The sequence below is a fragment of the Acartia tonsa genome, chromosome 14 (assembly GCF_053477335.1).
Source record: "Acartia tonsa isolate MP-2025a chromosome 14, ASM5347733v1, whole genome shotgun sequence".
Classification (NCBI taxonomy): domain Eukaryota; kingdom Metazoa; phylum Arthropoda; class Copepoda; order Calanoida; family Acartiidae; genus Acartia; species Acartia tonsa.
The window spans coordinates 18,634,398-18,654,925 of NC_137273.1; the positions used below are offsets into that span (position 1 = coordinate 18,634,398).

The 20,528-nt window shown below is 32.1% G+C and overlaps 1 protein-coding gene across 1 annotated transcript in view; it reads left to right on the plus strand.

Moving 5' to 3' along the window:
* The window catches only part of LOC145305349 (cell adhesion molecule Dscam1-like), a 170,263-nt gene that overhangs the window by 23,762 nt on the left and 125,973 nt on the right, over positions 1-20,528 (plus strand). Inside the window, exons 12-13 of the mRNA XM_080146966.1 lie at positions 3,279-3,354; positions 4,846-4,924. Of these exons, the coding sequence (XP_080003092.1) occupies positions 3,279-3,354; positions 4,846-4,924 (155 nt within the window). The remainder of the gene's footprint in view (positions 1-3,278; positions 3,355-4,845; positions 4,925-20,528) is intronic.

Here is a 20,528-nt window from a genome sequence, read left to right on the forward strand (position 1 = left end):
TATAGAGCAGCTTCGCTTCTAACCAAAAAAAACATCGAAGCACAATTTTCTACCAAACTCCACTAATTCTAGGGTTTTGCAAAAACACAAAAAAAGGGAAAAAATAAAATAATCATTATGTTTGTTGGCTGTGCATTATTACTTGTTATCTCTCAAACGGCTTTGTAACCTAAGACTATAATAAAATATTTTCTTTAAACTTTTCTTTAAGTCAAATATACTTTTTTCTTTTTATATATCCTAGCTGCTATGCTCTTAAAGGCCTAGAACCTCCCACAAAATAGTTAGAAACCTTCATAGGTCCTGTGAAAGCTTCACTGTAAAGGATAACCATATCAGAGGTTCAGAGGCTAGATAGATCCTTTGGTACTTAAGGCAGACATAGAAAATTATTCAAACAAATTTAAGTAAAAGAAGTTAAAAATTATAAATTGAAATATGTAATTTTAAAACTTTAAAGGGTAGTTGGAAATCAATGTTTATATAGATATTCTAATTTTCAAAAATAATAATGATTATTGCTTACACGTAAAATAACAGTTCATAAAAATTGATGTAAAAATCTTAATTTTTGAACATTATAATAATCCTACTACACAAACTCCAAAGTTTTTTCAATGTTCTTTTATACTCCCGGGTTTTCTGCTCAGGGCAGATGTGATTTTAACGTCTTTAGTTTTGACGCGGTTTATATAAAGTTTAAACCCACAATATTCCACTGCTGATGTTATTTATACTGAAAATAATAAACATACACTAAATTTTTTTCATGCATGGATCTAAAAGGATAGGCCAATAAATTGATATAAATCCCCAATGATGATAAACAAATGGACCATTTTGTAGATTATAATTAGTGGTTTTAACGTTTAGACACTAAACTTAATGAACCAACTCGTCAATATTCAATAAAAGCTCTTGATACAGCAAATAAGAAAACATTATTATATCACTTTGGGTTATAAATAGTCCAATGTCCCCTCTCTCCCTGCATTCATAGCATTGTTATTGAAAGTTATGCCATTTAATTGAAAAGCCCTTGTTTGGTAGTTCTAATGTTGTTTTGTAGTGTAGAATTATTGGTTATGTTCTCAATATTAATATCACTCGTTTGACATACTACCAGTTGATACCAACTGTTGCACCGTATGAACAACTACCATAAAGTTTTTGGATGCATTCATCGCTTTTAAGAAACCAAAGATGTAAAGCTTTAGAAAAATCTTCATAATGCGTTATTGGAACACTTCAAATACCCCTCCACTTGTTTGATATAATTTCATTTGTGACATATTATAATAATAGGGTTTTGAGAATGTTTAGCAACCATGTTTTTTTGTATCTATAATCTCGTAATTGTCGAGGTCCTTTTTTGGCTTCAAGGGATCCCCCAGGACTATTTTTAAAAGCGAAGCTTTTCTATAATTAGGGTCGGTCCGTCCGTCCGTGCGTCTGTAACGGATAGTTTTTTTCGTAAACTTAGGCATGTTAGAATTGTCATATCGATTTCAAACTTTGTATAGTGATTCCTGTAATAGTTAGGTACGATTTAGAAAGCATATAATCACAACCAGAATATCCGTACGTCCATTTTAAACATGTTGATTTTTTGGTACTTGCTTACATGTTGTAGACTGGAGCACCGAAAACCCCCCCCCCCCCCGCTTAGTTTTGACAAAAATCAAAAATAAGGGAGGGGTAGTTTTTTAATGTCTGGAAAACGGCAAGGAGGAAAAGTGCTCAGCAAGGCAAAGACTTAACCCCCCCCCCTTAATTTTGAAGAAAATCAAAAATAAGGGGGGGGTAGTTTTTTCACTTTACAACACGCCAGAAAGTTGAGTGAGGTAAATCAAGAAAATCCAGTATACCAGAGGGGAAACCTTATTACAGGGATATTCATGTTTTGGGGCATAATTTCCTTATTTATTGACTTTGGCCAGTAAAAGGTTTTAATTTTGCGCAAAATTAAAACCTTTTACTGGCCAAAGTCAATAAATAAGGAAATTATGCCCCAAAACATGAATATCCCTGTAATAGGGTTTCCCCTCTGGTATACTGGATTTTCTTGATTTACCTCACTCAACTTTCTGGCGTGTTGTACAGTGAAAAAACTACCCCCCCCCCTTATTTTTGATTTTCTTCAAAATTAAGGGGGGGGTTAAAAACTACCCCCCCCCTTATTTTTGATTTTTGTCAAAACTAAGCGGGGGGTTAAAAAACTACCTCCCCCTTATTTTTGATTTTTGTCAAAACTAAGCGGGGGGGGGGGTTTTCGGTGCTCCGGTCTTCACATGTAAGCAAGCACCGATTTTTTTTACTTTTTAACAACAAATTTGTATGTGATCTAATTATCCGATTGATCTGATTTTTAGTTTACTGATTCCTGGGACAACAAAGTATTATATTATAAGCAAAGCAACTCTATAATCAAGTCATAAAAATGTAAGTATGTCCATAAACATTATCCTGTTTTTTAACAAATTTACTTACAATTTTGCTTCGACTCTTATACATTTATATTATGATTATTCAGTTCTGACATTATACAAGTGTTTATGTCCGTTTGTCTACAGTTTCAGAGCTTCGCTTTAATGGATGTTGTCATCCTTGTTTTGTTTCGTCCAATTTACCTAAATAAGTTGCTTTATTACCAAGGAATAGTAGGTTAATTTAAAATTCAAAAGCCAAAATATCTTATGATTGCAAGACCTTTGTTTATGAGTCCCAACCTTCCATAATAATGTGTTGCGCCTGTTTGTGGGCTTAGGCATTCCATATACTCTTACAATTAGTTACAAGCGCCAGAAATAGCTTCTGTAGCTACAAGTTTTAATATATCTAGTATGACGCGGTCCAGACTTGAATATTACACATTCCAGACACGCTATCCTTTTTCTTATTAAGTTCCAGTTTTCAAATTTTTGTATTATCTGTTTGGAGAGGTAGATGTTGAGGGTTCAGTGGTTAATCATGGAAAACTTTTCAAACATAAAAGAGATTTATTAATGATGATATTCTAAAAATGGTATTTTTCAAAATGAGGCCAAAAACTTAACCAAACCCTCTGAAGACTTAATTACATAACAAGGATTACAACGTTCTTAGCTTCGCGCCTAGCCTGTAGGGAGGCAAAGAAGGTCATGGAAATAGCCTAAAACAATCTAAAAGGAGCTTCCCTGAAGTGTACAATAAATTCGGACTACCAGTTATCAAGATCTTTAGCTTCAGACAACAAAAATACTACTTTATATTATAGGATGAAAATATTATTATTTTAGGGTGAAGTCAGGCGGTTCTATTGATTTGCCGTGCGTAGGCCAAGGCTATCCCCCACCTTCCTACTCCTGGTTTAAAGTAAGTATTTCATTCCCAGTATGTCTACAAATAAAGTTAAAGTTATTATGTTAACACATGTTTTTGTTGGGCAAGGCCTCCGACTCCTTAGGGCCAACAAAATTGGATCTAATCCATTGCCGTGGAAAAGGCGGGTGTAGGATGGTGTATTAACCCCATGGCAAATTTAAACACCTCCCTTAAATGTAAACCACTAAAACTGACAGAATGACCAATTTAATGCAGAAAATTTTAACATCTCCCAAAAAAAGTAAATCTAAATGATTTTTAAATGATATAAACTGTTTAACTATCTAAAGAGTTTCAATCAGTGCTTGGCGACCGCCCGAAAACCGTGCAAAATCCGCAAATGAATTAAAGTTTTAAAATATTTACTGAACAATGTTGGATAAAAGTTAAGAAACCCATCTGATTTTAGAACTTTTAGAAACAGCTAGCAAGCTCAGTTTGGCCATTTGTTTAAAAAGTAAAGTATTTGGGTTTAAATTGACGGCTTATGTGCGGTTGCTGAGCTCTGGTTTTAAATGTTAAAACTTTTTAATCTATTTAAATCCTCTTTTCAAACATAAATTAGGAATGTCTAAATCAGAATTTAATCTCCCATAGCATTTATCTTGTCTTTTCGATTAGTCTTTTTAATGAAGACGAAGAAAGTCCGTCAATGACGTCATAAAAATGAGGGATGAGGAGAGGAGGAGTGGGAATTTTTTTATTTTTGTGGGGGTTGGGGGTATCCCACGCACCAAAAAAATAGCCTTAAACCACCACAGGACCAGTAGGTATATTCCCTGAAGAGTAGAATCCGATCGGTTCAGTGGTTACCGAGATCTTAAGGGACGAACGGACAGACATCAAGCTACTTTGTATTATAGATAACAGGTCAGCCATGACAGCTTATTTTCATTGTTATTGGGGTTGGGGGTATCCCATGCCCCAAGAAAATAGCCTAAAACTACCACAGGAACAGTAGGTATATTCCCTGAAGAGTAGAATCCGATCGGTCCATTGATTACCGAGATCTTAAGACGGACAGACAGACGGACAGACAGACGGACAGACAGACGGACAGACAGACGGACAGACAGACGGACAGACAGACGGACAGACAGACGGACAGACAGACGGACAGACAGAAAGACAGACAGACGGACAGACAAACGGACAGACAGAGAGACAGACAGACATCATTCTACTTTGTATTATAGATAACAAAAAAGAAAATGAGCGTTTCACTAAAAGTGCATTGTTAAGCACAAAACCCCCTCTCAAATTTTTAAAATAAATTGAAAATACAGGGGGATTTTTTTAGTTTGATTGTTTTATTACTTGGGACAGATTAGGTTAGGTTCTAATAGGTTCTTTGTAGCCCCCTATGGTTAATGCACTGCAAGTTTAGGCAGAGCATATTTTTCAGCATAAGAAAAAACATAGATGCGCTAGTAAAATCAATTAAGATTTACATCCCTTTTTCCTTTCATATCCTATTTTTAGGTGAATGCTATAACTGGAAGTCCAGAGCCTTTGGGGGCTTCCCCCTCCCTCTTTCCTAGAGATACTGTGCTTTCAATAGGTAAGTTTTAAATATTTATCTGTATGTGGGTCTTATAGCTATCTACCTATTTATCTATATGTAACTATCTTCTTCAAAGTATACTTTTAATCTATCTATTTATCTGTCTTTTAGTCAATCCTGTAACTAAATAAAATTTAAAAAATGTCTTGCTTCTTCTAGATATACTGCGCTTTCAATAGATAAGGATTTAATATTTATCTATCTGTCCGGCTATGTGTGTTTCCATCTATCTATCTATGTTGGTGTATCTATCTTTTTTTTTCTCTACTGGATATCTAGTTATACATGACAGGAGTTAAAATGTCTCCATTAGAACTGTTTCTATGAGACATTTTCTTTTGATAATAAATGTCTCTTTGTTTATCATCTAACAAATATTGATCTATCTAAATCTTTATATATAGAGCTTTCTTTTATTTATAAAGCTTACTTTTTTTTCTATCTATACATGCATTTTTTGTAAAAATTTTATTTGTACAGTAAAAATATAATTATTCTTATGTAATCTATCAATTATTAATTTTGATAACTATGAATTATAGAGTTTTTATTTCTCATAAAATTTTAGTTTTTTTCACTCAAATAAGAGAAAGAGAGATATGTAGATAGTGATACAGTAAAAAGAAGAGACAGAGAAGGAAGCATTAAAAAATAGAGATACAGGGAGAAATGACTTACAGACACAATCAATTACATAGTAGCTTAACTTTAAAAAAAATGGAAAATGATTTCAAACATAAACTAAAGATTAATCCTTTGATCTCTCTTGAACTAAACTTTTAATCAAAACTTTAGTTTCAATTGGTTTGTTTGGGAGAAATATTTTATTCAAGTTTAAGGCCACTTATACAGATGAAGGGTGTCAGATATTCATTAATAAATAAACACGATACGGAAACTGTTAGGACTGCATGTTTAGTTAAGGGTAACTTTTGTTATTCATAAATAATCTAAAATACCAGAAAATGATCAAATTTTAGAATTTATCTAAGTTTAAAACTATTCTAACAGAATACAGTAGCAAGAATCAAGCAAATTACATAAGTTTTTGGGTTTCAGGTATTATTAAAGTGCAATGTGACCTATTAATCATAAAAATGTTCGTTATTAAGTATATTTATACATTAAATAGGAAATTGTGAAACCATTCTAAAGATTCATAAGAACACATCCTTATTGAGTGTATAAACACAATGATGCTATTATTATTTTATTCATCTTAATAGGCATAGTCATAGCCTAAAAAACATATACAAATATTTACCATTGCAGAAAATAACTAAATACAATAAATACACACATGTATTTTCTCCAATAGGTTATCGACCAACAAATAGTTTGATCTTTTAAATCAGCTTTCCAATATTGATTCTTCCTTAACACAATATATATTTATTTTTATCTTTCATATCTTCCCTCTAAATCTTAGCTTACCCTCTCTGCTTTGCCCTCTTGCAAATGTTTTCTGTTTTATATCTCTCTAATTATCTCCTTTGCTAAGTTATGCACCCCTCTATTTTGATTTTTATATCTATTAAATTGTTTCCCCTTGTCTCCCTTTCAACATATTTTTAATAATTTTTTTTTCTTTATGGTTTTTGGTGCTGTTCTTAAAGGGATTTCTTCACTGTTTTTATGTTGGATACATTACATGATAAGTAAGAACTAAGGGAATTTTTTGGTCAACACATGACTTATTTAATGGGTTAGTTACATGTAATATTGAAAAAATGCTACTGACAAAGACATTCAAGCTTTAATTGTACATTCTATATCCGCGGAGAGCTGTTTATAATACGATGAAAGAAATAACTAATAAGGTTTTAATGGAGAAATTGATTTACCACTCTAGCATATATCTAAGAATTGCCAATGTCTGTTTCTCCGCCCCTCTATTACTTTTTCAATAATTGGGGCCTAATCAAATCTGTAGTGAACAACATATTGATATTTAGTTAGGAGGGGGGGATAGGGGGACATAAGTCTTTTTCAGTCTTAAGATTTTTAGGGAAGTATTATCTGTAAAGTTCAAGAGACTCATATTTCTAGTAATCAGTAACTTCCCTAATAAAAAGTTTGCTGTTTAATGTTTGTTAAGAATATGTTATCAATTACAAAGAAATTGTCACAAAGAAAACAAGAACCTATGTAAGCAGTGTTATAGAAACATCAATATATAGAAAAATAAACAAAGTAAATATGAATGTCAAACACATAAATACAGAATATAAATACCAACAGGAAGATGTAGACATTAAATGGTATGTTTGTTTTGCTAGCTCAACACAAGAGGTAAAGAAAAATAGCTTAAACCACCAAAGGAAGGAGTGCTTTAATTTTCTAAAAATATAATCTAACACCAGATAAAAACAAATATATGCTATAAAAGAAGTATACTTGAAAATCAAAACCCTTATATTGTTCTAACAATTTGAAATGCCCACTAAAATTATAATTGTAAAACTATTTCTGATCCAAGGATAAATATAATATTATCCCATGAAATCTTTAAGGATATTATACTTGTACTAACTTTATCTGTCAGAAAATCAATGGACCATGCGAAAAGTTAAAGGGAAGTGGAAAGAGGAATAAGTATGATAATGTGTACAGACATCTAATATATCATTGCATTATACTCACTGCAACGTTAGTATAAAGTGTTAAGTGTCCATTAGTATAAGGAAATGTAAAAGTTTAAAGTCCTGGTCCAAAACAGCATCATACATTCAGTTTCTTCTTTATCAGACAAGTTATATTATTCAAACATATAAGCATTTAATTCAATATTAATTTTCCTGATTACATGCTCAAAAAGACATTTTTATAAAATGTTCATTGGAATAAAAATTAAACTGCAAAAATCAGGGAACAAAAATACGGATTAGATTAAGAGAAAAGTTGACACCCTAGAAGATTTGCCTTTTGTAAACAGTGTAAATGGTTTGGTTTGCCCATTTGGAAAAATAGAGAGAAAGAAAGGGGTATAGAAAGTGTGTGTGTGTGTGAGAGAGAGAGAGAGAGAGAGAGAGAGAGAGAGAGAGAGAGAGAGAGAGAGAGAGAGAGAAAGGGAGAACAAGCATAAAAAAATGATGTGAGGAATAAACCGGAATTATTCATTTAAAATTACTAATTATTACATACATTTGCGTTTTTAATCCATATTGCAAACGAATCATGATGGGGATTTCCTAAATACTTCCTAACTGATATGAAAACGGACATATTTTAGTGCAGTTTTCTTTATTTTGCTAAAGGGAGGGAAATATAATAGTTATTTCTCGCATCGTATTATAAACGGCTTTCCGCGGATATAGAATGTACAATTATGAGATTAAAACTAGTTTTTTTAGCCCCGAGGTGACGAAGTCACCGGCTAAAAAAACTAGTTTTAATCTTATGATTGTACATTTCTATATTCGTAGAAAGCTGGATATAATACGATGCTAGACATAGTTTTTTCGTATGGATGAGAACCGGTTCCTATCCACCGGATTCGAATAAATACGAGAAAAGATATTACTTGTTAAAAGGATACTCTGCATTATCAAATTCTGCAGTTTTTTTTTTAAATAAAAAATAAAGAGTAAGATGGGAAAGGGGGACACATTTTTGCTGTGTTGACTTCCCGTCTAAAGTTCAAAAGTATCATCTACTTCACACAAATAGCATTAAACCTGACTAAGATAAATAGTAAAACTCCCTGAAAAGGTTTAAACATATAACCTGTTACTTTAGCACAATCATGATTTTTGGTGATTGTCCTTTTTGAGAGAGAGAGAGAGAGAGAGAGAGAGAGAGAGAGAGAGAGAGAGAGAGAGAGAGAGAGAGAGAGAGAGAGAGAGAGAGAGAGAGAGAGAGAGAGAAAGGATGGATTGAGAGGGTATTTGTTGTTGATTTGGATGATATATAGTTTAGGAAAACCCTTCAGAGATCCTGGGATAGGGATTACGAAAACATTTATGACGATATATGATATAGGAAGGAATATGTCCTGTAAGATCTGATAAACAGCTTGACTAATCGTTTTATATTGTATGAAGGGGGGGAGGTTAATTTTTCTACAATTGAAACATTTTGGATAGAAAATAGAAGGTATATTGTGAATAAATCACTAAATATGGCATTCCATTTTTAAAAAAAGGTAAAATTGACTTACTTCGCCGTTTTTTGTATAAAACTAAATATATTAAAATTTGGTGATCTTAATCGGTTTTATTTTATATAAACACTAGCGGCTTCGCCCCTAGCCTCTAGGGGCTTTGCCCCAAGAGATGATAAAAAGTTAAGGTGAAATTTTTAAAGAAAAATAAGAAGGACCAAGGAAATATTTAAAAAAAAAAAGGATATCTCCTACAAAAAAAAAACTAGGGGGGATTTTTTTTTGGTGAGGGGTTGTTGGTGTCCCACCCCCCAAGAAAATAGCCTAAAACCACCACAGGACCAGTAGGTATATTCCCTGAAGAGTAGAATCTGATTGGTTCAGTGGTTACCGAGATCTTAAGCTTCAGACGGACGGACGGACGGACAGACAGACAGACAGACAGACAGACAGACAGACAGACAGACGGACAGACATCATTATACTTTGTATTATAGCTATTTCGTGTGGTTTACATATATCTAAATTCAGAATATGATGAAAACAAGTTCCTTTCCAGGGCAAACATATCGTTGGTATGTTTAACACGAAAGACTCAGATAGGTCAATGATGGAATATTCATTTTCGCACAGATTTTTAGATTATATAACACAGTGAATTGATTTAGGGTAATTTTTCTCTCATTGTTCTATCCTATACAATAAGAATCCAATAAGATAAACTTTAATGAATGCGCAAAGTAGATATTTGATCTTTTAATTTTAAAAAAAATGCAAAATAAAGCAAAAAATAGTACTATTATGTAAACTATATATATATATATTTTAAAGTTAGTATGTTTTTCAACCTATTTTTTAAAAAAATACACTATTCTAAGACATGAAGATATATTTCGATTTTAGCAATCACACAAGTTATATTTTTAACATTTTATTTATAGAAGACAATTGTTTCAGTATTAAATAGATTATCAATTCCAATTAGATGTATAAAATAAGAGTTAAAAAATAAATGTCTATGCATTTTAAATCCTTTAAATTTATAAAGTAGTTAGTTTTTTGTTTGATTTTTAAGTATTCGAAACCGATTACGATTTTTTTTGTTTTAAAATCATATATTTTAGAGCAATTTGAATTTAACAAAGCGTTTAACAGTCCAAAATGTCCATAGCCGTAATTTAAAGCTATAAATTTTTATCTAAAAGTAAAAGGATTTCTGTTTGTGTGTCTATTAGAAAATATCTCAATGATTGCTGAAGTAATATGGTTTTTATTTACAGTGAAGCTTAGTATAAGTCCCTAAAGTTATCTATGTCAATTACCGTTATTGATACAAAAATCTATGAAACATTGGGGAGGGTAGGGGACAATTTGCTATTTATTACACTAGTCCTCAAAGTTTAATAATAACGTTTTCTTATACGTTGTCTTAACAACTTTAGGTACTTTTGTAGAATTTTGATTTGTTGGTTCATTAAGTTGAGTGTCCAATCAATTTCAATCTACAAAAGTAAATATTTTATGTATTATCATTATTGGGGATGTGCATCATTTCATCGGCCATTGTCTTATCCCTTTATATCCTTGGTAAGACATACAAAAAAAGAGTGGCTGCACCACTATAAATTCACGGAGGATAAATGTAATAAAAATTTGTGCTAAGTCTAGCAAATACATATATGTAAAATTATATTGTTTGGTAGTGGTTGCCTCATAATTCAGCCTAAAGGTCTAGAAAAATAGCCTTAAACAATTCCAAGATCTAAAAAATCTAAAAGATCAAATGCCCTTAAAACATCCCAGAACATATGAGAAGTTTTATTAAAATGCTCATTTGGTTCAGAGGTTAGCTAGATCTGAAACGATAAACTTTGAAGAACCCAGTAATAGTGTCGGACTGATTATGACGTAAAAAAATAATTAGCCAATGAGAGGCCACTATTAATTTTACCATTGGTCAATAATGGCCTCTCATTGGCTAATTTATATTATTGGCTATTACTGGGTTCACTTTGAAAAACCTCATTGTATTATGTTATACTAGCGACTACGCCCCTAGAGGCCTTTATGGTCACTTGAGGAGGGGGGGGGGGTTGAATTCGAAGAATTTGATAACTGATTTATTTATTAAAAGCGAAGCTTTTCTATAATTAGGGTCGGTCCGTCCGTACGTCCGTCCGTACGTCCGTAACGGATAGCTTTTTTCGTTAATTTAGGCATGTTAGAATTGTCCTATCGATTTCAAATTTTGCATGGTGATTCCTTTAATAGTTAGGTACGATTTAGAAAGCGTAGCAACCCTATAATCATCACCAAAATGTCCGTACGTCCATTTTAAACATGTTGATTTTTTTACTTTTTTAACAACAAATTTTTATGTGATCTAATCATCCGATTGATCTGATTTTTGGTATATTGATTCCTGGGACAACAAAGTATAATGTAATAAGCGAAGCAACTCTATAATCAAGTCCTAAAAATGTAAGTATGTCCATAAACATTATCCTGAATCAAGCAGTTTTTCAACAAATTTACTTACAATTTTGCTTTGACTCTTATACATTTATATTATGATTATTCAGTTCTGACACTATACAAGTGTTAATGTCCGTTTGTCCTACCGTTTCAGTGCTTCGCTTTTATGGATGTTGTCATCCTTGTTTTGATTTAAAAAGAAAAGGTAAAAAAAATTTGGGAAGCTAATCTTATTCAAGAGGCGATTTTCTTGGGAGGGTGGTTAAACCCTCCCCTAAAATAGTAATAAAACTTTCCAGGACCAACAAGAAGCTACCCTGTAAAGGAGAACTATATCGGTTCTGCAGCGGTTAGCGAGATCCTTACAGATAAAGATCTTGTTACTCTATAATAAGGATAATGATAACAGCATTAAAGTAATGATAGCCTGCAAGCTATCAGGGAGGTGTGGGGGTTCGTTTTTTGGACCATATACGTCATACTTATAAAATTGGTCCTTAAATTACAAATTCTGCACTACTTAGAGACATTTTTGCTGAATTATTTCTAGAATAAGTTAGATTTGCTATTTGATATTTTAGCAACTTTATAAGAACATATAGCAAACTCTATAATCTAGGAAAAAGAATATTCTACAATTTCAAGACAGACAGACAGACATACACACAGACAGACAGACATTGCTATAAACATATGATAAAAGCATATTCTAAGAATGGACTAAATTTACTACAAATTATGTATATATTATATATACAAGTTGGAATATGAAAAAGTATTTTGAAAATGGAGCCAGTACAATTTGGTTCTCTAATAGCGTAGCAATAAAAATCTAACAACAGTTTATAATGAAAATAAACAGAAAACAGATATCACTAACCACTGAACCGATATGGTTCTCCTTTACAGGATAGCCTATCATAGGTACTGGGAAGGTTTATAACTATTTTGGGGGAGGGTACCACCACCCTTCGAAGAAAAATCGCATCTAGAAAAATGACGACCCCACAAAAAAAAATTCAACTTGCTCATTTTTAAACTACAATTGAAAATGTGGGGGTTCGACTTCCCGCTTTTTCTGCTTACCTTACCCCTTTGTATACAGTGCCCATAGATGCTATAAACGCAGCTGCTAGTCTAAAAAAACAGTAATGACTAAGATTAAATATTTAAAGGAAGAAAAGCTTTGTTTGTGTTAATAAATCTGATTATATAATGGCCGAAAAGCTTGGTTTATACATCGTATATATAGTACAAATTTAGTTTTCTAGGATACCTATCCCAATATAAAATTATATACTACGTATTTTTTTCCAGGGGCGATTTCTCTTGGGAGGGTGGAGGTAACCTTCCCCTAAATAATAATAAACCTTTCCAGCTTCCCTGTAAAGGAGAACCATCGGTTAGCGATGTCCTTCGATACAGACAGACAGACATACGACACATACACTAAACATTCTCTTACTTTCATGGATTTGGGATAAAAACACACAGACCCACACTCACAAACACACACACACAAACGCCCACACTCAGACATTACATACTCAGAAAATTTTGTAAATTGAATCAAGAAGGTAAAAAGGTCTGCAGTCTCAACTAACTTTTTATTTTGTATATTTACCTATCGATCTGTCTTTCTATCTATCTATCTATACATCCAAACATTTATCTATCTATCTGTTGTACTGTAAGTTACAGTGGTACCCAAAATTTTGGACATTTTTATTTTTCTTAAGTTGTTTTTAACAAAGTTTATAACTATTAATTTTTAATTATAGAAAGAAAAATTTTATGTGTCAGTCATCATTTTGTTGTAAATCAAATAATCGTCCATTGTCTTATCCCTTAAGACCCCCGGTTTTTATAGATATTTATCTATCTATATATCTGTTTATCTATCTATTCAAATTACTTATGTATGCAGTCATTATGCAATTCTAAAGAGAAAAGGATAATAGAAACAGAAAGAGAGAGAAAGATAGGGAGAGAGAGAGAGAGAGAGAGAGAGAGAGAGAGATAGAGAGAGAGACAGAGAGAGAGAGAGAGACAGAGAGAGAGAGAGAGAGAGAGAGAGAGAGAGAGAGAGAGAGAGAGAGAGAGAGAGAGAGAGAAAGAGATAATGAGGAATGGGGGAAATGGATATTTTTGCGATTATGCCAAGAAAGATTGTTTTTAAGTGATATTCAGCCCTCACCTTCTCCCCACAACCAAATTTTCGGGTATATAGTACGTATACATGTAATATCCTTAAACTAAAGTAACAGGATATCTGTTTGTGTGTCTGTCTGTGTGTCTGTACCGAAGGATCTCGCTAACCGCTGAACCGATCGGGTTTTCTCTAACAGGGTAGCTTCTCATAGGTCCCGGGAAATTTTATAACTATTTTATTGGGGGGATGGATACCCCCAACCCAACCCCAAAAAAAAAGGAAAAATAAACCCCCCCCAAAAAAAAAAAATTTTTACTTAAATTAAAAATGAAGGGGGGGGGTGCACCCCCCACTAAAAATTTTCCACCCCCCCCCGAAAAATTTTTTAAAATTTTTCTTTTAAAATCTAAAATAAGAAATTGGGTTATCAAATTCGACTAAAAGTTTCAATTTTGCTGTTTTAGAGATACTTCTTTTTCCCCTTTAATTCTTTCCCTTTCATTAATTCCCCATTCCCCCTTTTCATAACACATTACATTTATTCTATCCCTCTGTCAAATATTATCTTTTAGAAGATAATTATATAATGTCTGTTTTTTAGAAAAGCTAGTTCGTGGTCGGTTTTTCCAAGTAAACAGTAATTAATACTACTTTATTTTTTCCTATTCGTGGACAACTTGCTATAATACCATATATCTTCCTTATACTAAAGAAACAGGATGTCTATCTGTCTGTTTGTGTGTTTGTTTGTTTGTACCGAAGGATCTCGCTAACAGCTGGACCGATCGGGTTCTCCTTAACAGGGTAGCTTCTCATAGGTCCCGGGAAGGTTTATAACTATTTTCTTGGGAGGTGGGACACCCCAAACCCCCCCAAAAATTAAAAATCTCCCCCCCCCCCCAAAAAAAAATCGAAAATAAGAAATTGGGTTATCCTCCCTCCTCAAGTGCCCCTAGAGGCCTCTAGGGGCGTAGCCGCTAGTTATTTATAGTACATTCAATGTACTAATCCTAAATGTTATTCGTGTATGTATTAGGGATAGAATTTGTTTAGATATACTGTACCAAAATATTATAGGGATATAAGATAATATTATTATCCCTTTCTCATTGCCTTTGAATAAAATACTTCCTTTTACATCATTTGGCGTTCTTACAAAATAGCCTAAAACCTTCCCTAATATAACTTTCTACTTGATGTCTTAATTGCGTTTCACATTAATTATCTTAAAGTGATCAGAAGCAATTTTAAACATTTTTTTTTCTTATTCTTATTAATTCTTCTATTAGTGCCTTACTTAGCAGAAATAAGAAATATTTTCTACCTATCTAGCTAAAGCAAATTATGGTCAAAGTGTCAAAAATGAAGTTTAAGTTTTGAATTAATAGGACAATTACTCCTAAATTTACGATAAAAGCTATCTATAACGGATGTAAAGACGTACTAACCACCTCTAAATGTATAGAAGCTTCGTACTAAAATTTTGGTAACATAGTATAAGCATTTATGCTAATGTATGCTAAACAAAAGGTATATCTTGCATTTAGTAGAGTCATATAATATAGAATTCCAATCCCAAAATTTTATATTCTTATATCCATGTATGTTCAACTCACATATATCCATGTCTTTTCAACGTATGTAGCAATAGCATAAACTTGACAAAACTGTTTTATTCCAAAGACATAAAAAATGAAACCTGCTGCTGCTTTGTCGGGTGCAGGATAACAATAGAGTTGATCGAATAATTTGGAATATAAACTTGCATTTGCAAGTAAATGACTTACAAAAAACTGTTGTGCAGTCATAGAGTGTTACTTCTATAAAAAAAAAATGTATAAGGGGAATGCCTTGGTCAAAAATGAGTCTTAACTAAATTTCAAATAACTTAACATATTATCATTATGTAAAATAATACACATTGATTTAATTACTTCTAATCACTGTCAAAATTGCATCCAGTTAAGACTGGCATTTTTACGCTGACATTAGATTATCAATTTGACGTTAATCGGTTAGCCATGATCACCTTATTTCTTGCCATACGGTCGATATCATTAATGGTTGGTATTTGAATTTAACCCCTTTAGTCCTGGTTTCCACCCTTCTATTTTATTATCACTTATCGAGTTTTATGCAGGGAGTGGTCAATGAAGATTAAATTAATTTCAATCCTTTTTTTCCACACCCAATAATGACCAGCTAACAAACGAAGAGTTTCTTAGATCAATTGGGGATTAATTTATCATAAAATGTCCCATCCCTGTATCCATGGTCATTATGTAAATAATGTATGTATTAGCCTATACGGATAATTATAGAAACCGCATATATTGGTTAATGCTAGCCCAAGTCAAAAGCTAAATATAAAAATTACATTAAAGCTAAAAGAAGCATCACTGTAAAGGAGAACCATAATGGTCCAGCGGAAAGCGAGATCTTAAACTTCACACATACTGACAACATTCTATTACTTATATAAAAAAATTGGGAGTTCTCAATTTTAGAGGAGCTTCTCAGCGACCGTTGGAGGGTTTTAGGCCATTATGTTTGTGTATTTAAGTCTTGGGATGGTTTTAGGATATTTGTTTGCCCCCTCTATCCACCCTTAAATACAAAATAAAATTTTATGGAATAATAAAATATAAACAAAATTCTACCTTTTCTATTGAATAATTTTGTTTAAAATTCTATTGAAATTTTGCTGTTTATGTACATTTGTAATATGTATACCAGGGGCGTATGTAAGGGGGGGGGGGGGCTGAAGTGTTTATATCCTGGCTTAAAAAAACTGATTCTGTCTTCATGACAGGTTTAAATAGGCAAAGTAGATGTACAATCACTACTAAAGGGATAAGACAATAAATTGATGTATATCTTCAATGATGATACACAAAATTATTTCTTCTGTAGATCAAAACTAGTGGTTGAAACGTTGGAACATTTAACTTAATAAACCAACCAATCAAACTTTACTTTGGGGACTAGTGTAATAAACAGCCTATTGTCCCTTCTCTCTCTTTACTGTATAATACTAGTTTTGGGGTTTTAATTCACACTCCCCATAGGTATATAACGGATCTTGGACAAAGTAGCTTCAGACAAAGTAGCTTCGGACAAAGTAGCTTCGGACAAAGTAGCTTCGGACAAAGTAGCTTCAAGACAAAGTAACTTCAGGACAAAGTAGCTTCAGGACATTTACTTAAGAAAAGTAGCTTCCTAAGAAAAATAGTCTCCAATATGGCTGCAGCGCTCGGCCCCCTGGCCTGCCTAGCCGCGGGCGCTCGGCCCCCTAGCCTAAAACCTAACCTAACCTAACCTATGTTAGCCTCAGAACATTTATTTAAGAAAAATATCATCAACTGATAATACATAGGTGGTTTAGAATTTCGTAGAATTTGCAAAAAGTAATTGATAGATTTTTACAATTTTTAATATTGTTTTTACAAGTTTTAATTATGTTTTTACAATTTTTTGGTTAGGTTAGGTTAGGTTATAGGCTAGGGGGCCGAGCGCTCGCGGCTAGGCAGGCCAGGGGGCCGAGCGATGCGGCCATGACCTTTATTAACAGTGGAGGCTACTTTTCTTAGGAGGCTACTTTGTCCTGAAGCTACTTTGTCCTGAAGTTACTTTGTCCTGAAGCTACTTTGTCCGAAGCTACTTTGTCCGAAGCTACTTTGTCTGAAGCTACTTTGTCCGAAGCTTCTTTGTCCAAGATCCACATAACTCTTCTTTTTTAAAAAGAGGGAGGAATTCGGTCTTTTCCTACCATATTGTGAAAATCCTATGTATGTGCCAGTTGTAAACTAAAGGATTAAAAGTTTAAAAGGGGTTTAGTAATTAAATATACTATATAAAAAATAAATTTTTGGTATATCCTTTTTATTTTTATGTCTCTAGCAAAAAAGCACTTACATATAGACCAACTTTGTTTTTCTTAATGTTGAAGTTATGCTTTATCAATTTAAATCCTTAAAGTATACAGTAGTAAATATGCTTGTTGGTATATTTTAAAATATTCTTCTACTATTTAAATAAACTAAATATTATCAAGGTTTTTAAAAGAGGTTTAAAACCAAAATTTAAACATATCCCCTGATCAAAACAATACTACTTTTTTAAATTTCTTAAGTTTTAAGGAGAGGAGGATAGAAGACATATTGGTGAAGGTAAGTTAAGTATGCTCAAATTTTATTTAAAGGAACTGAGATAATAGGGGGGGGGGGCGTTGAAACCTTCTCTTACAATAATTAATCTTAAACACAAAAAAAATATATAAGTAAAAATTCTTTTAAATCCCATTTTATTAAAAATAAAAATAAGAACCTAATGAAACCTTTCTAAATTATTTATTTGTGTAGAGGATACAGAAAGTGTTATATTATCCCATTTATTCATCTTGAACTACTCTTAAACCCTTTTAAGATCCTGAATATAGAAATCTTTATCTCAAAACATAAAAAGACAACTCAACTAAAATTTCAAATAACTTCTATAAAATGCTTTAAAAATCTTTTATATGTATAATAGAAGCTCAAGATTATTGAATTAGTGTAGAATAGATGTTTGAACTATAATTCAAATCTTTGTAAGTAGTTTAGAAGAGTAGATACAAATCAAGCAATTGGTCTCAGGCTATTGACATACAATTGGAATTAAAGACAAAGTTTTTTGGTTGTCTGACAATATGATTATTGTAATGTTATCTAAAATTATTTCATTTGAAATAGATAGGACAATGCCGGAAAGATTTGTGGAAAGGAGAATGAGAGTAATGAACTGTTTACACACTGAAGCCTTTATTCACCAATTGGGAACTATTTATACCCTTTCAAATTTTTATAGCAAAAAAAGGTTTTATTGATGCAAAATGGAGTTTAAAAGTGTATCTATCCTCCATTTCTACATAACATCACAATTTTTTTTGTCCATTAACAATTATATAAGCTTATGATGTAAATTGTATTTTAAGATCTAAAAATTTTTGAAGAAAATTAGTAAGGTGGGGTAAGATTTACCCAATGACAGAGTAAGGGTTTGTGAATTGTGAAACAAGTTCCCACAAACAAAGTTTACAAAATCCCATATATCACAGGAATCCTCATAACCTTCCTCTTTTTTGAATTAGTCTTTTTTCTCAAGATGCTATTTTAGATCCTCTACAGTTTTGAAAGCTGTTCTGAACTAAACTTTAGGATGTACAAACAGACATTTTTTTATTTGAAGTGTGTTCATCTGACACTTTCTAAAATTTGGATTGATTAAGGTGTAAAAGATAGGTGCAGTTAAAGGGAATCTGCAATATACTCTTAATGGGTTGGGCTAAAGAAAGTTTTTTTTTTAAATAAGCAGAGGAATTAGAAATGTTCAACTGGCAATTTCAGTGACTTTGCCATAAAGTTTACAAATGAAAAATAACATTTATTTGTAATTATCTCCTAACTCTGAAAATAAAAGTTTTATAAACTATTATTGTTGTTTATTATTTTGGAATATGAGATATGAATTGAGATTAAACAGATGAAAAAAGCTAATTATATCACTTGAACATATTTTTGGTAAACAGAATAAAGAAGTCTTCTAGAAGATTGCCCCTTGTTGTCTGTAAAATGGTTTAGCATATTCAAGATTACTATTATAATATTGATAAAAACATTTCATAGACAAAAGTACAATCTAAATTACTGTTATATATTTATTCCTTTATTTGTCTATGGCGGGAAAAGAAGTAGGTATCTAAATATATTGCAAATGCACAAGAAATTTCCTTCTCTAAATGGTGCTCAATCTTCTTTACAAAGGAACCTATTTTTACAAAAGTTCAGATTTACAATTATCTGAATTACTAAAACCTACTAAATTAAATTTTAAGTTTCACATTGTTTAACATTCCAGTACTTTATTAAGAGAAAATGTAATTCATGGTATGTGAATACTGTATTCTTAACAAACCTTGAGTGGCGGGTGGTCAGATGTTAAGATAAAAATCTGTTGAAATGATTGAACAACTCAGTTAAGATCTCAATTTACAGAACTGTTGAGAGAAACTGTTTAATTATACACAATGCACAATAAGAGATATAAGTTTTCCGGAATTTTAATGTAGGGAGTAGATTTGAAATCTGCATCAAATTTTAAGGATTTTTTATAAAATTCGTTTTTTGTAAAATTCTTTATCTAAAAGCGAAAATACATTTTAAGTTAATTAATTTTGACCAATAGGATAGGTGGATTTTAAACTACCTGCGCTCTAATTGGTTGAATGATGTACGACATCCAATCAGAGCGCAGATTTTTTAAATCCACCAATCACAGATGCCAAAATTAATTAACTTAATTTGTATTTCCGCTTTTAGATAAAGAATTTTACAAAAAAACGAATTTTATAAAAAATCCTTAAAATTTGATGCAGATTTCAAATCTACTCCCTACATTACAATTCCGGAAAACTTATATCTCTTAATGCACAACCTTCAACAAACAATTTCCCTTTACCTGCAATTGGGACAAGTACATACATAATCCCTTTAATTTATTTAAAAACTTTTAATACAAAAATAAGAGAGAGAAAAAAATTCTGTTGAATAACATAAGCGAATCTAAAAAGTGTTTAATCAAAAGAGGGAGTTTATAGAATGAAGTAATTTTTTTTTTAGATACAAAGATGAGAACAATTTAACTATTAAGTTAGGTTAAGTTAAGTTATATCTAAAAGGGTCCTACTTGACTTGGACATAAATAGGTTATTTAGTTGTATTTACTAGACTCTACCCTTAAATTGGTTGGGGTTTCATGGTCTATTTGATAAAAAAAAAGTAATAATTCTCCTTTAACAGTTGTATTAGATAATGTATTTTCCCAAAATTTAATTG